Below are 18470 nucleotides of genomic sequence, written 5' to 3' on the forward strand. Positions count from 1 at the left end.
ATATATATATATATAACAATTTTCTTTTCAACGATCTTCCTTGTCAAAACTTTTCGTTTATAAAAAACTCATATGTTTCATCCACCACCTTAGTGTTTACACATATATCAACATTTCTCTCAATGTCTCACAAACACCACATGTTTGAAAATAAAAATATAAAACGTATAGACTGATTCATATTATCAACGGCCTATACTATGTCCACCATCACATAGGATCAAACACCTACAATGTGATGCATGCATCTTGGCTCACACCAACGATATGCAAGTATACTTTGGTTCACACACCAACGATGCATGCATACTAACTCTACTACCATCACATAGGATCAAACACCAACGATGCGTGGTATGCACACTGGATCACACACCAACGATGTACATGTATACACTGGATCAAACTCCAACGATGCATACCGAGAGATGTTATGTATATTGGATCACACACCAACGATATACATAACTTGGACAATATCAAATATTTCAAATCCAACCTTTATCAAAAGGGTTTCTTTATTCCTTGGGGTAATTCCAATTTACTCCAATATGAAATTTTAAAAATAACAATTTATTCTTTAGCCACTACTTACTTAAAAATAGAAAACTCAGTTAGGAAAACAACACTATAACATGCAAAAATTCGATTATAAATTTCATAAGAAATTAACCGTTAAAACAAGCATTTTATTTTCCTAATCTTATCCCAACATTCCACTATAAAAGTATACACAAAACAACAAGCCAAACCAAATACCACAAAGAAACACTCCTACTACCCATTCACCACAATCCGAGGATCACCTAGACCTTCACTATCTAGGCTAACCTGGCTCCGATACCAAAATGTCACAGCCCGAATTTCTAAACAATAACAAAGTGAATATTTGAAATATAATTATCTCAAACATCACTAGGTTCACTTGTTTAAAAACCCAGACTATGACGGAGAATACTACACATACAAACCCTAATATCCATGTCATAAAAGAAACAACTTAAATAACAATAATCCCAACAATTTATCCGCAATCTCTTTATTAAGATAACATCCTTCCAAATAAAACATCAAAACAAACTCTCCAAATAAAATTCATCACTACCATGTCCTTATGCCATGAAAAATAAACTACGTTATTACATTCTTCCAACCAAGAAAATCAAACCTAAAAGAAACTAACGGACCGCTCGGGGCAGTAATCTAATAATCACACCCGGTTCCATCGCCTTCCACCTATGTTCTAAGAACACACCCACGCTGCCAAAACAAAGCAACATGGGTCAAAGAATTTGAATTTCTTTGGTATGAGTAGAACTAAACACATATAAACATTTTAAACTTTTCTTATCCAACTAACACTTTAAATTCTATCATAACCTAATCATTCTCGACTTGAAGACAAGTAGTTCCATCATCTCAAAGCGGCATAGTTTCTTCCCAAGCAAAACTTCCATTTTATTAACTTCCATCTCATTAACTTATTCTAATAACTCCTTTTTAATATCTAAATAATTGAATTACAACTTACCGATGTCGCCACACAGATAAGGGTAGGACTGGCCCCTCAAGACAAAATATTATTAAGTCCTACCCTCCCATAAAAGAAAGTTAGAACTTGTATATATAAGCGGATGTAGATATTTTATATGTATTCAAAGGTAAACCCAAGCACGCTACAGATAAACAAATCCATTTCTCTTATCAATTAATCAATTACTTTTATCTTATACACCCACCCTTTAGTACCTTAGGTCATTCCGCATACATTCAAGGAATACCTATCAAATCACTAACGGGCCATTCATGGCACATTCAATGAATGCCCCGGGTCATTCCTCGCCACATTCAAGGAATGCCCAATCCTACATTCCCATTACACTCAAGGAATTCAACTAACCCATTCAAGGCTAATACCTTAGTTCCTCTTTAGGGCAGTCCAAACTATCTGGTCATTCATGGCACATTCAATGAATGCCTGGGTCATTCATGGCACATTCAATGAATACCCTTATATAACGCTAACGGGTCATTTATGGCACATTCAATAAATGCCCACCTAACATATACTTCATCGGGCCATAAACTCAATTCCAAAACTTGAGGCGTTGAGAGATCTAAAAGGTTCGCGGTAACTTTATTTACGATTATTGAACTTTATTTTATGTATCATTTCAAAGAACTAATGAGTATCTTGATTCTCGTATTTTTGATTTCTGGCGTTATTAATTGGGGGGATGTCTTAATGTCATAACGTTGATATCATAAAATAATTGCAAAATCACATATAGTTAATACACATACACACGTATATATATAGAGGTCTTAGCCTAAAGCCAAGCATGCTAATAGTCCTAGACTTATCCTATTAAACCGAATCATAATTTTAGGAAAAAGTCAAACTTTGGTCAATCGGGTCAAAGTCAACCCCGGGTCAAAGTCAAAGTCAAAGTCGAGTCCACTCGTCAATAAATCAATATTGGTCAACCTAACCTAAACTCCAAAACCCAAAAGCCCAAAGCACTAGGGCCCGTAGTCTAACTTAAGCCCAAAAACTAAAAGTCCAAAAGTAAAAAGAAATTAGCCCACGATTTTGGCCCAAGCCCAAAATCGTTTTTGGCTACTGTTCATCTCCTTCACCAAACAAAACTTCCACCACCACCGACCATCACAACGGCCACCACCGGCCATCCATAAGTAAAACAAACCCAATGGGTTTGGTTCAGAAGAAAAACCCTAGCTACCTATATCAACAATTCACCATTCTATGATACTGAGAAAATCCAAATCGACACCATTGATGCTCCACAGAGCTCCAATCGTGTCCTCTCCAGCACCCATACAACCATTTACGAAACCTCACAACAAAACAATCAAACCCGACAACAGTTAAGCAACAACCAACATTTCGAATAGTTTACTGGAGGATGGGCGTGCCGCCATTAATGGCTGCGTGGAGCTTTCCACAGCACTCACCACGAATCCACTCTCAATCCCTCGCGACAATCAACACTCATCTATCACCAACACATCCTAACGCCCAACATCACCACAAATAAAAATAAAGAAATACTTCAAACACAAAACAGGAAGTACGGTTTGGCTTTTTGCCGCGACGGGCGACGCCATCAACATCAACCACCGTCTCCGACAGCTTTAAACTCTCAACTTGTCGAGTAATAGAGTCGGCACCATTACCGTGAGTCGTTACATCGCATATCGCGGACATTCCTATAAATCGGCCGACAACATTAAAGGTTTTATTAATCGCAGACAAGATATCAGATTGGCTAAATAAAACATTATGTGAAATAAAGACCTCTGTATCACAAAATCGATGGTAAACAAAAACAAAACGCGGAAATATCCACTCACGCTTTAAACCTAACAGCCTCCTACTTAATTTCTCCGAGTCCGAGCCGCCGTGGCTCCACCCTCCGTAAATCGGCTTTTTCATCTCGCTTCCATTTTTTTATTTTATTCTCTTCTTCAAAACCCTATTATCTGTAATGTTTATATCTTTGGTCCTAAAACCCAAGCCCAACACCGACTTCTGCCCAAAACCCAAGTCCCCACGTGATCCCGAGTCCGTCAATCCAACGAATTTTTAAAATAAACAATTAAATTAATTAATTAAATGAAAATACGTGATAAAACACGCGGGGTGTTATACCACGTGTCCAGACTAATTACGATAAATCAGGAGAAAAAAAACTGCCGAGAAAAAAAGAAAAAATGAGCTGCGAGAAAACCCACCGTACCTCTTCCTTCCCAAAACCCTTCGTCTTTCTTCCTCTCCCAAAACCCTTCCTCTGTTTATCGAATATCGAAAAAGAAAAATCCCTTCCTCTAAACCAAACATTAAATTTTACGGAAACCTTATCAGAAAACCTCTTCTCCTTCGTTTCCTTTCAATTGTTTGACGAAGCCGATGACTCAGTCTTCAAACCACTCACCTCAACCCCACTATGGAAGGAAATTTTAGTTAATTAAACATCATTTATGTTACCATATTCGGTTTTCTGCTCTTTGATACACTGATTTTATAAGATTTGTATTTGCCTTTTTAGTTTTTACTACATCTCTTGATTGAGATAATGGTTTTTGGCTTACTACTGCAAGGCCTAATAGGGACTCAGCTTAAGCAACAAATATACTTCTTGATCCATCGAAATAACAGGCAATTAATTTGTTTAGTTCCTTTTTGTTGTTTCGAGTGTTCATGTATAGTAGATGTTTAATTAATGTGTAAGTCATTCATGTGACACACTTTATAAAGATGAATTTTATTTATAGTATTGAAACCAACACATACCATTATCGAAAAAGATCGTCACATGGGATGCCTCATTCCCAAGAAAAATAAAATGATAATTCAAATCCTTTTAAGATGAGCAATTAAGTCGAGATTAATCACTACCCAAGTATTTGTTGAGAAAGTCTGATGTTGAGAAAGGTTATCCGAAGATTAAATTCTGATGTTGAGAAAGGTTTACCCCCTAAAAAGGAAACAATACTTAAGGTAGGGATGTCCCAATTGCTGAAGCAGTTTTACCGAGCTTTGTTGTAGAAGGATCTTGAGGTTGTTAATGCTGGTGGAGAGCGTAAACGTCTTCTGAATATAGCTATGCAGCTTCGTAAATGTTGTAACCATCCATATCTATTCCAAGGCACTGAGCCTGGCCCTCCTTATACTACAGGAGACCATCTTATTACCAGTGCAGGTACATTTTATTTCTGTAATGCTTCTTGATTTATTGGGATTTAATGATCAATCAACTTACTTCCAATTTATCCCCCCTCCCTCCCTCCACCAAAGGGAAAATGGTTCTTTTGGATAATCTACTTCCAAAGCTGAAAGAACGAGATTTGAGGGTCCTAATATTTTACCAGTATTTGTCCCATGCTCTATGGCGTTTTACTTTTCTCAAAATAGTTCTCATTCATGGTGTAGTGATTTCCTTTTATTATTTGGCCTTTGGCACATTTACTTTGTAATTAGATGACTAGACTGCTAGACATTTTGGAAGACTATTCAGTGTTACGTGGGTAGTATATATTATAGCTCTCCCCTCCTCAATTGAGAAAGCGTTGCTAGAGGGTCCACGTGTCCCTACTAATTACGATAAATCAGGAGAGTTGCTAGAGTGAAAAAAAAATTGCGGATAAGATTCTAAACCCACGAGTCCCCCAAAACCTTCTTTCTCCTTATCTCTTTTTGCAAATTGTCCCATAAGTATCGTTTTATCTTCCCATCTTAAACAGGGACTTTCGGATTTTCCCACCAACAGAGATAAAGGCAAGTGCATTCCTTTCATTTCGAGATTGAACAGCAGCTGGTTGAATTAGTCGAAGAAGAATTGAAGTCGAGTCAGTTGGGATGGAATAGGCCCAACTGAACTAATTGCTTCTATTCCAAATAGGGCTCGGAAGAAATTCTCATCCAGATGCTATCAATATCGTTAAGACTACTGATTTGCTTCATTTATGCTCTTCTCTGTTTACGGGGAATTTGATAGGATAGAGATCGGTCTTATAAGATTGCCTTTAGCCACCCCATCCTAACTCTAGCTAGCCTAATTGAAATGGTGTTGGAGCAAAAAAGACAATTTATACCCACTATAGACTACTCCATTGATAAGAACAGTCTTCCTCCGATGTGATTCGCAAGGATGAACTTTATGTTGGAATTATATTCTATCGAATTTATGCTAGATAAAACCATAGTGCTATTTCTCCATCTAAAAGAAGATAGAATATATTCACGATTTGTATGCATATCTTGACAGAACAAAATTGTATAAGCTTAAGCTTGGAGAGATTGTTACAACTATTCCTACCATTGGCAAGTAAGTTAAATTTTCAATATTTGTGGCTATTTGATTTATTATATATATTGTTAAGCCTTTTTGAGTGACGAGGGTTGTGAATTATTTTTGTTGCAGAGAGGACATTAGAATTCTTTGGAAATGATGTCAGTGTTCTTTTTGGTGTTGGGTCTTGGTGGACTTGCTCTTGGATTGGTTTTTACCGTGGGTTGGATTTTCTACTTCATAGGTTACTCCACTGGTGATCCAAATAACCATATGAAGGCTGGGTATGAAATTATGAATTAAATCCTTTTAATTTAGCATCATTTTCATCAATTGTCAAGTTAGATGTAACATTTAGGATCTAGATATCTGAAAGCATCTACTGCTTAATGGTTACTTAAAATGTAAGTCACATAGTAACACTGATATTAGAGGGTACTGAATTAGGCAGCAATCTTCTAGGTATCATGTATTATCGTTTGGCTGTAGAGGAGTTTTATTGAACAAATCAATTAGAACATTGTTATCACTTTGGATTTTCATCACATAGACATTAGTCGAGCTTTGATGCCTACAATCACATTTTTCTTTGAATTGATAGTTTATTCCTAGCATTTAACTGAATTGTATTAACTTATATTTGTTGTCATATAACAAATTGTTTTATAGACTGTTTGAATGTTGATGTTGTGGCGTTGGGAAATATGGTTTATGTTCGTTTTCTTTCTGTTGCTGGGACGAGAAATATAAATTGGAATTCAGCATCACAAGTGTGGAATAAACTTCCTAATTTGATTGGTTTAGCCGTTTCGAGGACTGGAATTTTTCCAACCGAGGTTTTGAAACTGTTGTCGTTAACAGAAAGCTTGAAGGTCATGTGTGCTCTGAACTATCCATCTCTTGAAGCAAAATGATTTTGTGAGATATAGTATAAGAGATAAGTTGTTACTTGCCTTCTTCAAGGACACATTTAAAGGAGTTGTTTAAGCTATTTGCCGATAATATAAAGGACAGGAGTGTGTTTGTAGATTGGAGTGATAAAGAAAATTGGGGACAAGTACTTGAATCCAATTATGATTTGGCTAGAGTCGATTCTTTCTCAGTCACTTTTACGCATTGTTGAGAGCAATCCACAGTGGTTAGGTGAGTTCTGGATCAGTCAAGGTGTTGCGTTGTTGTTAAGTTTAGTGCAGAGCTTTCAGGAAGACGTCCAAGAAAGAGCAGCAACAGGATTGACAACTTTTGTTGTCATTTGAAAATGCTACTGTTGAGTCCAATGGTGGAATAAGGCTCCTTCTGGACCTTGCAAAATCTTCTTCTCGGGAGGGCCTTCAGTCTGAAGCAACCAAGGTTAGCTTCTTTGTTCCATTTTTAAAAGATCGAGGATATGGATGCATAAAATAACTATTTGGCATTAGATTCATTAAGGACTCATAGAATTTAGTAATAAGTTGGCAATATATATGTATTATTTATTTAATTTCATAGTTGAATAGTTTGAACATGTGATTTTTTATTAAAAGATGAAGCAATTTGTTTAGGGACAATTGACAAGTAATATATTTGTTATGAACCAATCCTTGGTTAGCGAACTAGATTTTTACTTTATTAATTCCTTATTGTACGTTATGAACTAATCCATTGTTTATCATGTATTCATGTTTGCCTATTTGTTATTGAAGCTTAACTGAAAATAACTACACACTTTTATGATTGGTAGACCATGTGGTTTAATTTGTTTTAATAAATTGAGAATCAGTTTGGTCAACATTCTACTTACGCCTCTCACGCTTATATTGCATGCGTAAGCCCTCCTGTCTGATGCTCTCAAAAAATTTAAATCTTAATTTCAAGCTTCTTCTAATGGAAGCATCAATCTCTTAACATATACCACGACGTGACATAATGTGCTAAGAACTATGCATATTGGATTTGACTTTCCCCTTCATAAATGATTCCGCTTAAACCAAAGTAGAGACAAACAGCATATTCAGAAGCATTCTCCATTAATATCATATCGAGTCATCAAGTTTTGGTGAGCATATTATTTTTTTATTTCCTTTCAATATTGATTCACTGAGTTTTATATCTTTTCAGATTGTTATACAATTTGATTATCGAAAAACAAAAAAAGATTGTTATATCTCATTGTTGGATAATTGAACTTTTAGTCAGAGAGAGAGTCTATCTTTTACTTCATTACATTTCTTCAATAATGTATTTGGAGATTTGGTTATCTTGCTTTGTTCCATAATGCCTAGGAGTAACCATATGTTGATGTTGAACTTATAGTCATTGAGTGTAATCCTAGACGTATACTAATAACGGAAAACCTACAACAAAATATTTGCGTTTGTAATCATTAGTCTATCAAATAGTAACAGTGGAGAACCACAATGCAATATTTGACTACTTCTGTCAGGTTTCAATGAGGGGGTTTGCTTTGAGAAACTACTTGACTATTATTTTTAACTTCTCTTTCTTTAGTTTATGATGAAACTAATTAACCAAATTTACAGATAAAAAATAACCTTGAAACAACACGTGTTGAACTTGAACAAAGTGAACAACTTTGATTCATTTGTAGAATGACAAGTAAAGTATATTGCATTAGAAGTTTTATATATTAACGTGGAGTAACAAGACGAATTTGTTTCCATTTTTATAATTACAGGGAAACACTCAATACCCATGTAGGATTACATAACCTCAATTAGCTCAACACAAAAAGACATGTAGCACCTATATAAGTCGTATGAGGTACAAGAGTGGTAGATGATTCACTTTGGGCTGAAAGAACTCCTCTCGGGGAAGCATAAATATGACGGGAACTACCAGGTATGATGTTGCTTACAATATTAATTCCATCCTTTGGGTCTTCCAATCTTATGGTCAATTGGTGAGAATTATTCCTCCTCTCCATGCAGAATCAAACAGTAGTACCTTTATCAGATAGCTTTAGGTAGCTTATCAAACCAATTTGGTTTTTTTAATGATAAGGTTATCAAACCTAAATCATTTTCTTTCATGCAACAACTTTTTTTTTAATGATAAGCTAGGGTTGAGTAGACCCCTCCTGCATTAATTTGCAAATTTAAGACACACCTTATTACCTGATATAGATCACCTTTTTTAACAGTAGTGAGGTCCCTATCCAAGTGAAGGTATATAATACATGACATGATGGTATAAAGAATCATTCTGTCCAACAAATATTCTGCTACCTACAAAGTTAATCTCTCTAAATGTGTGTGTGATAGCAAAAATTTTAAAACTACTACATAATATAGTTCAACAACTTAGGTTCTTATTGATTAACCGATTTTTTATTGTTAATGTTGCAATCTGAATAGTGATTAAATAGTGTTTTGATGTTAACATCAAAAACAGGTAATGGGATAGAATTAAAAGCTAGCAGCTTAATGACCAATAAGCACCACTTTTCATAGGCGTACCACCTGATTTTTTATTTTATTTTTTTGGTTTTGTTAAACTGTATATGTCATTGTACATATACAACATCATCCCCTAGAACTGATGCATATATATACGTACACACACAAAACAAGTAAATTTGACATGTAAAGGAGGCGTGGTAGCTAATGGGTGACTGATCTCTGATGCTTTGTATTTCACAGCATGTGGCATATGGGGAGAATTGAAGAACATAAACAAGGATGGTAAGCAAATGCATCTTTTATTTCCTATTGTTGCATTATGGTATCTTTTATAATGCAACTACTATTCTAATGAGTTTGATTCGATTTATAGCTATAATAAGTACCATACCAACATAAAAATCCATCTATAAGTAGTTATTCAAGTCACTTACTCATTCATTGCTTTTCTTTTAGAACTGAGTAAGATTTCAGCTGTTAGATTTTTGTCATGCCACTTGTTTTGTTTTGGTTAATATTCTCTAAAACAAGAAATTAACATATAAAATTATACTTCCAAGACTAAGAATTTCATTTCATATCCGTGTGTAATACACTACTACTACTGGGAAAACAAAATCATAAGTTACAATTTCAGTAACTTGATTTCTGTTTCAAACAATGAAGGAGAAGTTTCTCAAGAGAGTATAGAAACTGTGCATGGAGGAGGAGAAAGTATGCATATATAGTTCACTAGGCCTCTGTTGTCAATCAATGAACTAAAGGTTAAGCTTTACACAATCTAATTAGGTTAGTGTCACATGTTTGCCGGTTATATATGATCAAGGAAGCTTTGTTGAAGTTGCATAATGATGTCATTGATCTTTTCTAGACAGAGATTTTATTATTTGGTACATAATCACTCCTTTCATTAATTAACCATCCTATTAGCCAACTTATTTATTTATGATTAGCCAAATTATTTACTTTGCAAGTCATGAGCACAATACTATCACTGAAATGAAAGTGTAGATGAGTTCAATTCCTCCATTGTTGAGGCCGAATAGAGCACCAAAGGGTTGTAGATCAAAATACTTGATCCGGTTCAACAGATATAAGGGAATTGTATTATGATGGACTGTAATTAGCGATGTTGGAATTTATATATAGGACCTCTCAATAGCATTATCTGAACTATATATATTCGTCATTTTTGTTGTCGCATTGAATTAAAATTGTCTGAGGTGATTCTGCCAGGTGATTTTGTCTCATTGAATCAAAATTATGTGAATATAGGACCCTCTTAGGGTGATTTGTCTTTCTTTTTTGTGTTTTTACATTGGGATGATTATGAGGATTATGATGTCAATAAGATGATGTTATCATTTGCAATATTGTTGGTGGCAACATAGTTGACTCGAGGGAAAGTATTGAAGGTGGCAGCACCAGGGTAGGCTTGACGAATCTTCTTCACATTGTATTTGACTTCAAAGTTGACTTTTTCAATGTTTGTCCAAATTTATCTTATTTTGTTGTTGATGTCTAGCAGAGAGAAGCACCTTCCAATCCATCTATTGGTGCCCCACGCCATCATATCTCATTCACTTTGCTATGTGAGATGCACTATGGAGTTTAAGGTCACTTTGAAGAGTCTTCGTAATGTGGTTTCTACATCTACTCGGGATTCATCTGTGGATGATCAACCTCAAAGGATAAGCTCAGTTGCAAGATTTCCAAGTGCTGTGACAACTATTTTCAAAGTTGCAGCTGAAGCGGCTGAAGACGTTACTGAGGTCAGAGGTTTTGCAAATGTGTTTGATCGGTTGGGTCATGGTCTAAATGTATCAAGGGTGACAAACTACGGGTCAGAAGTTAAAGCAACCCCTATGGAAGATGCAGAGTATGAAGATTTTAATGACAATGTTATAGAAACTCAGTCCACTCATCCTAAAAGAAACAAGTATGTTGAAGAGGAACACTAGTACAGCCTACGATTCTGCTTCTGATAATGAGGGTTATGATGATGTGAATGTTGGGCATAGGGTAATGAGTGCTTCTCAGACCGGCACATCTTTTGGAAACAAGGACGATGATTCCCTGATGGTGCAGTATAGTGTAGCCAATGACACAAATGAACTTGCAAGAAACAAGGTAAAGGATCAGAATCCAACTGCTACTGGAGCGACCACAGTGAATGTAAATACGTGGAAACCACCACATTACCAGGCAGCACAAGAGATGAAAGAATTTAAGAATCTGGAGGGTGTTCAAAACAGAGTGACACTGGTGTTCAGAACATATGGGGGTAGGCTAACACCTGAGGAGCAAAAGGTTTTGTTTCAGATGACCTTACGTGGAGTCAAGCCAAAACAGGTTCTTAATGTCATCAAAGAGCGAGATCCAAATAATTCTTCTAAGTTGCAACACATATACAATGCACGTGCCAAATTAATAAATGTTGAAAAGAATGGAAGCTGTCCCCAACTCTCCTTCTTTCCAACATGTACCAGCACCCCAACACGATCACCCCTGGTGTTGATGGCCAAGGACAACCTATTGACCCTCGCAAGATCCAGGAATACTTTGAAGACTTTTACGAGGATATCTATGAGGAGCTCCACAAGTTTGGCGAGATTGAGAGTCTCAACATTTGCAACAACCTCGCTGATCACATGGTTGGCAATGTCTATGTTCAGTTCACTGAGGAAGACCAGGCTGCTGCTGCTTTGAAAGCCTTGCAGGGCCATTTCTATTCTGGCAGCCCCATTATTGCTGATTTCTCCCCCGTTACCGACTTCCGTGAGGCTATGTGCCGACAATTTGAGGAGAACAACTGCAACCGAGGTGGTTACTATAATTTTATGCACGTCAAACAAATTGGCAGGGACTTGAGGAAAAAACTTTATGGATCCTACCACCGTCGCTCTAGGGGGAGTCGTAGTCGAAGCAGGAGTATGAGCCCACACCGCAGAAGACACTCAGAGGGGCTTGGGACTATCGAGATCGAGGGGATTACTATGGAAATTGCCGAAGAAGTGCTGACAGGCATGGTAGATATGACAGCGATGGTGGGAGAAGACGACATGGGAGCCCAAGGCACACCGGAAGTTCTGCAAAGGAGGGGAGTGAGGAACGGAGGGCGAAGATTGAAGAGTGGAACAAGGAAAGGGAGGGGAGGTACTGATTCAGAGAAGTCATAGAACATGTTACATTAACAAACTGAATAAAGATGGCACGCACTATGTACGTAAGTTGGCACAGGCCAACATGCAGAATGCGAACCTCCTAGCTAGGCAGACTGGAAAACTAATCTTCACATTTGTAGTACCCTTCAATCAAAAAAATCCTACTTCCAGAACATGACTGTGGACTCTTTGGCTCTCTGCTCTAATCCATAACATGACTCTTACCTCTTTAGCATGCCTGCAAGTTCCAGATATCCGAACTTGAACCCATGGAATGTGCCCATCTCCTCTAAAGCCCATGTGTTATTATTTTATGACATGGTTATGAATTTCATTTCAACCTTCATACCAATCCTACTACCATAATACAAAATACTGTTTTGGTCAGAATTTTGATGGCTGAAAAATGGGAATATGTTAATTAACACTGCCATATTACTTGGAGAAGTTCCAAAGATCCCTTACAAAGATCGAGGACTCGAGGGGTTCCAAGGTTGTGCCACAGATCCTTCGTATGTGTATTACACACAAACTGATTCTACGCAAATCAGAACTACACTATATGTCAAATGGGAATGAGGCTGCAATAGATTTGAATTGCTGGAGCCTCATTATCGTATTTTCAGCATATTACCTTAAAACACTAACCGCCAAACTCTTAATGGATTAGTTAATTGATATGTATTAGTTATTGGATATGGAGTTCATGAATATGGATTAGTTAATGGATCAATGACAAAATTCTTATGCTACACAACTGCTGTCATATTAAAATATATATAAATACATCAATATTCGGAAGCATTAAACAAAAACCAAACAAATCATAAGAAAACACATCAATATTCACGAAACACACACCATCATTGAAAGGTTTACGAATTCCTTCCACTAAAGGTTCGTTTTTTTTCATGGACTGAAGGTTTTTCCCTGGTACACCATCCTAGAAAGGACTCCAAATTCTTTCCACTGAATGTTAGTAATTTTTCCCCCTGGTAATAATAAGAAGGAAAAATTCTACAGCAGATATACAAATTTGAGGTTTTAGACGTCAACCGCAAAGAAATCATTACTAAACGTGAAGAGCTGCATGAAGCAAGTACTAGATAAAAACAACTTCATCAATATATTGAACACTTGAGAAAAGAAAATGCCTATTTATAGGCAATAAATGAAGCATTGGTTATAGGAGGACCAAATTGGGAAATGGACTACCTAAGCATTTCAAATAATTTATCAGAATTGGATGAGAATTAGCGTATTGTTAGATCTAACAAAATTTATTTTTTAAGTTATTTTTTAGCTGAATTTTCTATTGGATGAGGATTAGCATAGTATTAGATCCATCAAATTTTTTGTTTATCCATTATGCCAATTTTTTAGTTTATCTATATTCTAACTTATTACTTGCATTTTGGGCACGCTCGATGAGCGCGATGCGCATGTTTGTTTTTCGTGCTTATTTTATAATACCTATCTGAAACGATGAGCATGAAATTTATTCTGGCACGCGCGATGCGCCTGTTTTTTTTTTGCGTACTTAGTTTATGATAACTATCTAAAACCGAAATCAATCGGGTTAATAAAAAAACCCTGATTCCAAAATTCAAATTTGAATCGATCATAAAAATTTAAATTGCCGACCCGATTTGTTGCTCTAGATGTAAAGAGATCTCACTAACACACTAATTTAGACTGAATATGTTAAATTTGTCGGGATAAAAAATAAATAAAACGCATGATATGATGCGCATGTTTTTTTTTCGCTATTATTTTATGCTACATTTTCGAAACCAAAATCAATCGGGATAATAAAAAACTCCGAGTTCAAAATTTAAATTCGAATCAAACATAAAAATCTAAATTCCCGACATGATTTGTTGCTATAGATGTAAAGAGGTCCAACTAACATACTAATTTAGACTAATTGTATTAAATTTGCGTAAAAAAAATAATAAAACAAAAAAATGGCAGAAACTGTAATATTGGTGTTTGGTCAACTGTCCAAACCGGGTCAACTATCTTAACCGGGTCAGATTTGTCCAAAAAATTCTGATGTGATGGTGACAACTCAATCAGTTCATTTACATTTACACCCATACAAAAAAGACAAAATAACAATAAAACAAAGATGATATGAACTATAATATCAGTATTTGGCAAGGATAAAATAAAAATGGCATGAACCGTAATATCGGTATTTGGCAAGAGACAAATTCAAGAAAAAAAAATCCGGTCAATGGAAAAAGATAATGTTACGAGAGAAGTTTTGTTTACAAGGTAAAGATATCTTTACTACGTAATAAAGAGGTCATGGTGTCAGCACTTTTTATCTCTTTTCCGCTTGCTTTCTGCCTTTGCTTTTTTGTTATTTTTTTTGTCCTTTTTCAGTTTTAATATTGGTTTTGTCTCTCTAGCCCACGTGTATAACACGTGCTCAATGCTAATTCAAAATTATTAACGTGTTAACTGAAAAAAATAAAGTACCATTAACATATCTGCACTATTAGATTATGAAATTGGTTGTCACTTGGCATATAATTAGTATCTTAACCTGGCTTGTAACAGCTACAACTATATAAAATCTTATTGTAAACTATTATATCAATGTCCATTCTCCTAAGCAAAACCTTAATTATACAAAACTCCACTTCCAACCTGTATGTTAACTAAACTAGATTATTGTAACTTTCCACTTCAACAAGAGTTCAAGTCACACACTTCAAAACTTCACAACGTCCACAAACGTTGACTTGCCAGTTTGCTAACCACTCAAATCTATATATAGATTTCATTTTCACTTTCTTGCACTTTTACTCATATGTATATATGTATATATATATATATATATATATATATATATGTGTGTGTGTGTGTGTCAGTGTGTGTTCTTGTTACTATTTACAGTACGATAAGGAAAATCATTTGAGTCACAGCAGTACGTGTGGCCCTTAAAGATCCACCCCAAACACTTCTCAACCAGCTAGCATCTATTTTCTTTCGTACGTTGTTCTTTTTAAAACGTTTTCTCTTTCAGCTTATGTGTACGCATACATTATGTTAGTTCAACTTATACTATATATATATCAAGATTATATTCATACTTGTTTAGTTACTTGGCACTGTTTGTTGTTGGGCATTTGAATATATATTTGATAGTTTAGAATGATGTCTTTGACATGTAGAAACTTTGATATAAGTAGAACTAGATTGGATTTATTTGCTTGTGGCTGTACTTCTTATTCTAATAAGAATTATGCAAGAAAGTGTGGAGGAAGGAAATTGATGTGTAATAATCCATTGAGTGATGTTGGAAGATGTCGTGCATTTTCGGCGGCGAAGACACCTGAGGCTGTATTGAATGGTATTGTCTTCACACTTTGATTTTTTTAATGTTTGATGAAAGTTGTTTACCAGATTTTGTATTGTTCATTTGGTGTGATGATAAACTTGTATTTTTTTTCAGTTGTTGATAAAGATCCAGAGTCAGTAATAAGCACTATTACAAAGTCAACAACTAGCCCCAGTTCAATAACATCTTTGTTGGAAGTGGTTGCTGATGACCTCCAAACTTTGAATAACAATCTCCAGTCAGTGAGTGTTCTGTTTTATAATTTGATATCACGTATGGTCAAATTTTAGTTGATATCACCGTTTGCAATTCGCAATTCCACACTGTCTTTTAATGAAAACCGGTGGTGGAAGTAGTGTGTAGCTTTGTATTTATGCATTTTCTGTCAGGCAATCAGTCGAAAAGAAAAGAATAAATTATTCACACCCACGCTTGAATGAGACCTGATATGAGAGTTCTTCAATCTTTTTTGTTTTACTGAATTTACCCAATATGGTTTCCTTGATTGTCCTGTTCCACCATGGGCCCATTTGAACACGAATCATTAGCATATTCCATTGTTGATTTGCTATTGCAAGCACTCCTAATATCTTCCCCCAATTTATTATTGGAAATGATGCTATGCAGATTGTAGGGGCAGAAAACCCAGTTTTAATATCTGCAGCTGAACAAATTTTTAGTGCTGGTGGAAAGAGGCTGCGGCCAGCTTTAGTATTCCTTGTGTCAAGAGCCACTGCAGAAATTGCACATTTGAAGTGAGTTTGAAAGTTGTAATTTTCTCTTGACAAGTATTAGAAGCGCGTGATTTTAGATAAGATACGGTGTTAACTATGTGTTCTATTCTAATTGCAGGGAACTTACCCCAAAACATCGGCGCCTAGCAGAGATCATTGAGATGATCCATACAGCAAGTCTAATACATGATGATGTACTGGATGACAGCAGCATCCGAAGGGGTAGGTCTTACAACTTATGAAACTCTTCTGCATGATCTCTCAAGTTGATTGATTATTTGATTTACAAATATGGTAAAGCTTTGACTACAAAGTACACCAAAAAGGAGTATAACCAGTGCCAGGGAAAATCTTCTCTAAAACCTACTGACAAGACACATCGGATAGATAGATGTATTTCTTAGTATCTTTGATGAAGCAATTGTACTTACACAACTTCGGATGCCCATCCAAAGATTTTGGAGATTTTATTGCTCCAGGAAAAGTATATCCTGCTAGCATTGTCAGTGCGTTTATCCCCAACTAGTTGGGACCTCAACATTACACCTACTACTCACCTTATATCTGAGCCACATCTTTATATGAGGAACATGTGATCAAACCTTTTGTTCGTAAATTCATGTCATGTTTAGTTATCTCAGCTTTCGACCCAACCCGCCCTCCTTCTTGCTTGTGCTGATACTGGTCCTTGTGTACGTTCTTAAGTCATCCTGGTAGATTTCAAATTTGATTATTCTTCTATTTGAGTTACTCCTAGACCACTTGGTTGTGCCAGTTTCATTCCTCCATCTCAAAGTCCTCAGTTCTGCTACAACCATTTTACCCCTGCTAGAAGTCTATAGCTTACTGATTTTCAACTTCTGGTAGAAATTTTATTCTTATTGCGCAATGCCTCATTGTAAGTTCGTCAATACCTGACATGAATGCAATTTGTCTCTCAGGAAAGGAGACCATTCACCAAATATATGGTACAAGGGTGGCAATTCTTGCAGGAGATTTCATGTTTGCTCAATCATCATGGTATCTTGCGAATCTTGAAAACCTTGAAGTCATAAAGCTAATCAGCCAGGTATGCATCTCAAACTGCTTCGGTTTCTTGGTGTCAGACAATTTGACCAACATTTACGTTGACAAGTTTTGTTTCCTTCTACATGTACTCGGTGACCATTTGCAGGTCATTAAGGATTTCGCAAGTGGTGAAATAAAACAAGCATCAAGCCTTTTTGATTGTGAAGTTACACTTGAGGAGTATCTGATGAAAAGCTACTATAAAACAGCATCCTTAATTGCCGCAAGCACCAGAGGTGCTGCTATATTTAGTGGAATGGATGTCAGTGTTTGTGAACAGATGTACCAATTCGGAAAGAACCTTGGATTATCATTCCAAGTAGTTGATGACATTTTGGATTTCACACAATCAGAAGAACAGCTGGGGAAGCCAGCTGGCACTGACTTGCAAAAAGGAAATTTAACTGCTCCTGTCATTTTTGCTTTAGAAAATGAGCCAAGGCTGCGAGATATCATTGACACTGAGTTCAGTGAAGATGGTTCCTTCAACGAAGCTGTCAAATTAATTATCAAGTGTGGGGGGATTTCTAGAGCACAAGATTTAGCAAAAGAAAAAGCTGATCTAGCATTGCTGAACCTTCAGTGCCTTCCTAAGAGTGAGTTCAAATCTACACTTGAAGGGATGGTGAAGTATAATCTCGAAAGAATTGAATAGATGAACAATTTATCAAACTCAACCCAAGGACCATATCTGTGATTGGATTCTCACAATACTTCTCTATATGTGCTTCAACAATACTAAACCGTGCATCTATTCGAGCCTCAACAGGCTGCTCTGATACTGGTTATATATACAAGGTGTCAAGTCATATTAGCCACCCTTATTGTGATTGTATTCTATTACAGCGCTCACGCTGGATGAGCTCACAGAAATCTAATAAATGTTGAACATTTCATTGTTTATAAAATAGGCAAATTGTTTGGTGAAAGGATATTGGATC

The 18470-nt window shown here is 36.1% G+C and overlaps 2 protein-coding genes and 1 pseudogene across 3 annotated transcripts; all 3 read left to right on the forward strand.

The window, feature by feature from the left end:
* Nucleotides 1-5148: 5148 nt before the first annotated feature.
* LOC147478576 (uncharacterized) lies at nt 5149-12550 on the forward strand. Of its 2 annotated transcripts, XM_086582736.1 has the most exons (5): nt 5149-5849; nt 5946-7163; nt 8488-8651; nt 9452-9493; nt 10737-12550. In XM_086582736.1, the coding sequence occupies exons 3-5, from the start codon at nt 8635-8637 to the stop codon at nt 11170-11172; spliced, it is 495 nt and encodes a 164-aa protein (XP_086438862.1). In that variant the 5' UTR covers nt 5149-5849; nt 5946-7163; nt 8488-8634; the 3' UTR covers nt 11173-12550. The 2 variants fall into 2 exon arrangements, with proteins under 2 accessions (XP_086438862.1, XP_086438863.1); XM_086582737.1 differs by lacking the exons at nt 5149-5849; nt 5946-7163; nt 8488-8651 and adding an exon at nt 8791-8813.
* Nucleotides 11237-12550, forward strand: LOC147478577 (splicing factor U2af small subunit B pseudogene; annotated as a pseudogene).
* A 2580-nt stretch (nt 12551-15130) lies between these two features.
* Nucleotides 15131-18437, forward strand: LOC147478578 (solanesyl-diphosphate synthase 2, chloroplastic-like). Its single transcript, XM_086581644.1, has 6 exons — nt 15131-15739; nt 15842-15969; nt 16355-16482; nt 16580-16683; nt 17403-17530; nt 17636-18437. Exons 1-6 carry the CDS (start codon nt 15541-15543, stop codon nt 18182-18184), a joined length of 1236 nt encoding a protein of 411 aa, XP_086437770.1. The 5' UTR covers nt 15131-15540; the 3' UTR covers nt 18185-18437.
* Nucleotides 18438-18470: the final 33 nt, after the last annotated feature.

The sequence above is a fragment of the Coptis chinensis genome, chromosome 9, assembly GCF_015680905.1.
Source record: "Coptis chinensis isolate HL-2020 chromosome 9, ASM1568090v1, whole genome shotgun sequence".
NCBI lineage: Eukaryota > Viridiplantae > Streptophyta > Magnoliopsida > Ranunculales > Ranunculaceae > Coptis > Coptis chinensis.

Coding starts and splice junctions, on each gene's coding strand:
- LOC147478576 (XM_086582736.1), top strand. Junction 9,494..10,736: donor GAAGAACATAAACAAGGATG/GTAAGCAAATGC, acceptor GTTGATGTCTAG/CAGAGAGAAGCACCTTCCAA.
- LOC147478578 (XM_086581644.1), top strand. CDS start 15,541: ATGATGTCTTTGACATGTAGAAACTTTGATATAAGTAGAACTAGATTG. Junction 15,740..15,841: donor ACCTGAGGCTGTATTGAATG/GTATTGTCTTCA, acceptor ATTTTTTTTCAG/TTGTTGATAAAGATCCAGAG. Junction 17,531..17,635: donor TCATAAAGCTAATCAGCCAG/GTATGCATCTCA, acceptor GACCATTTGCAG/GTCATTAAGGATTTCGCAAG.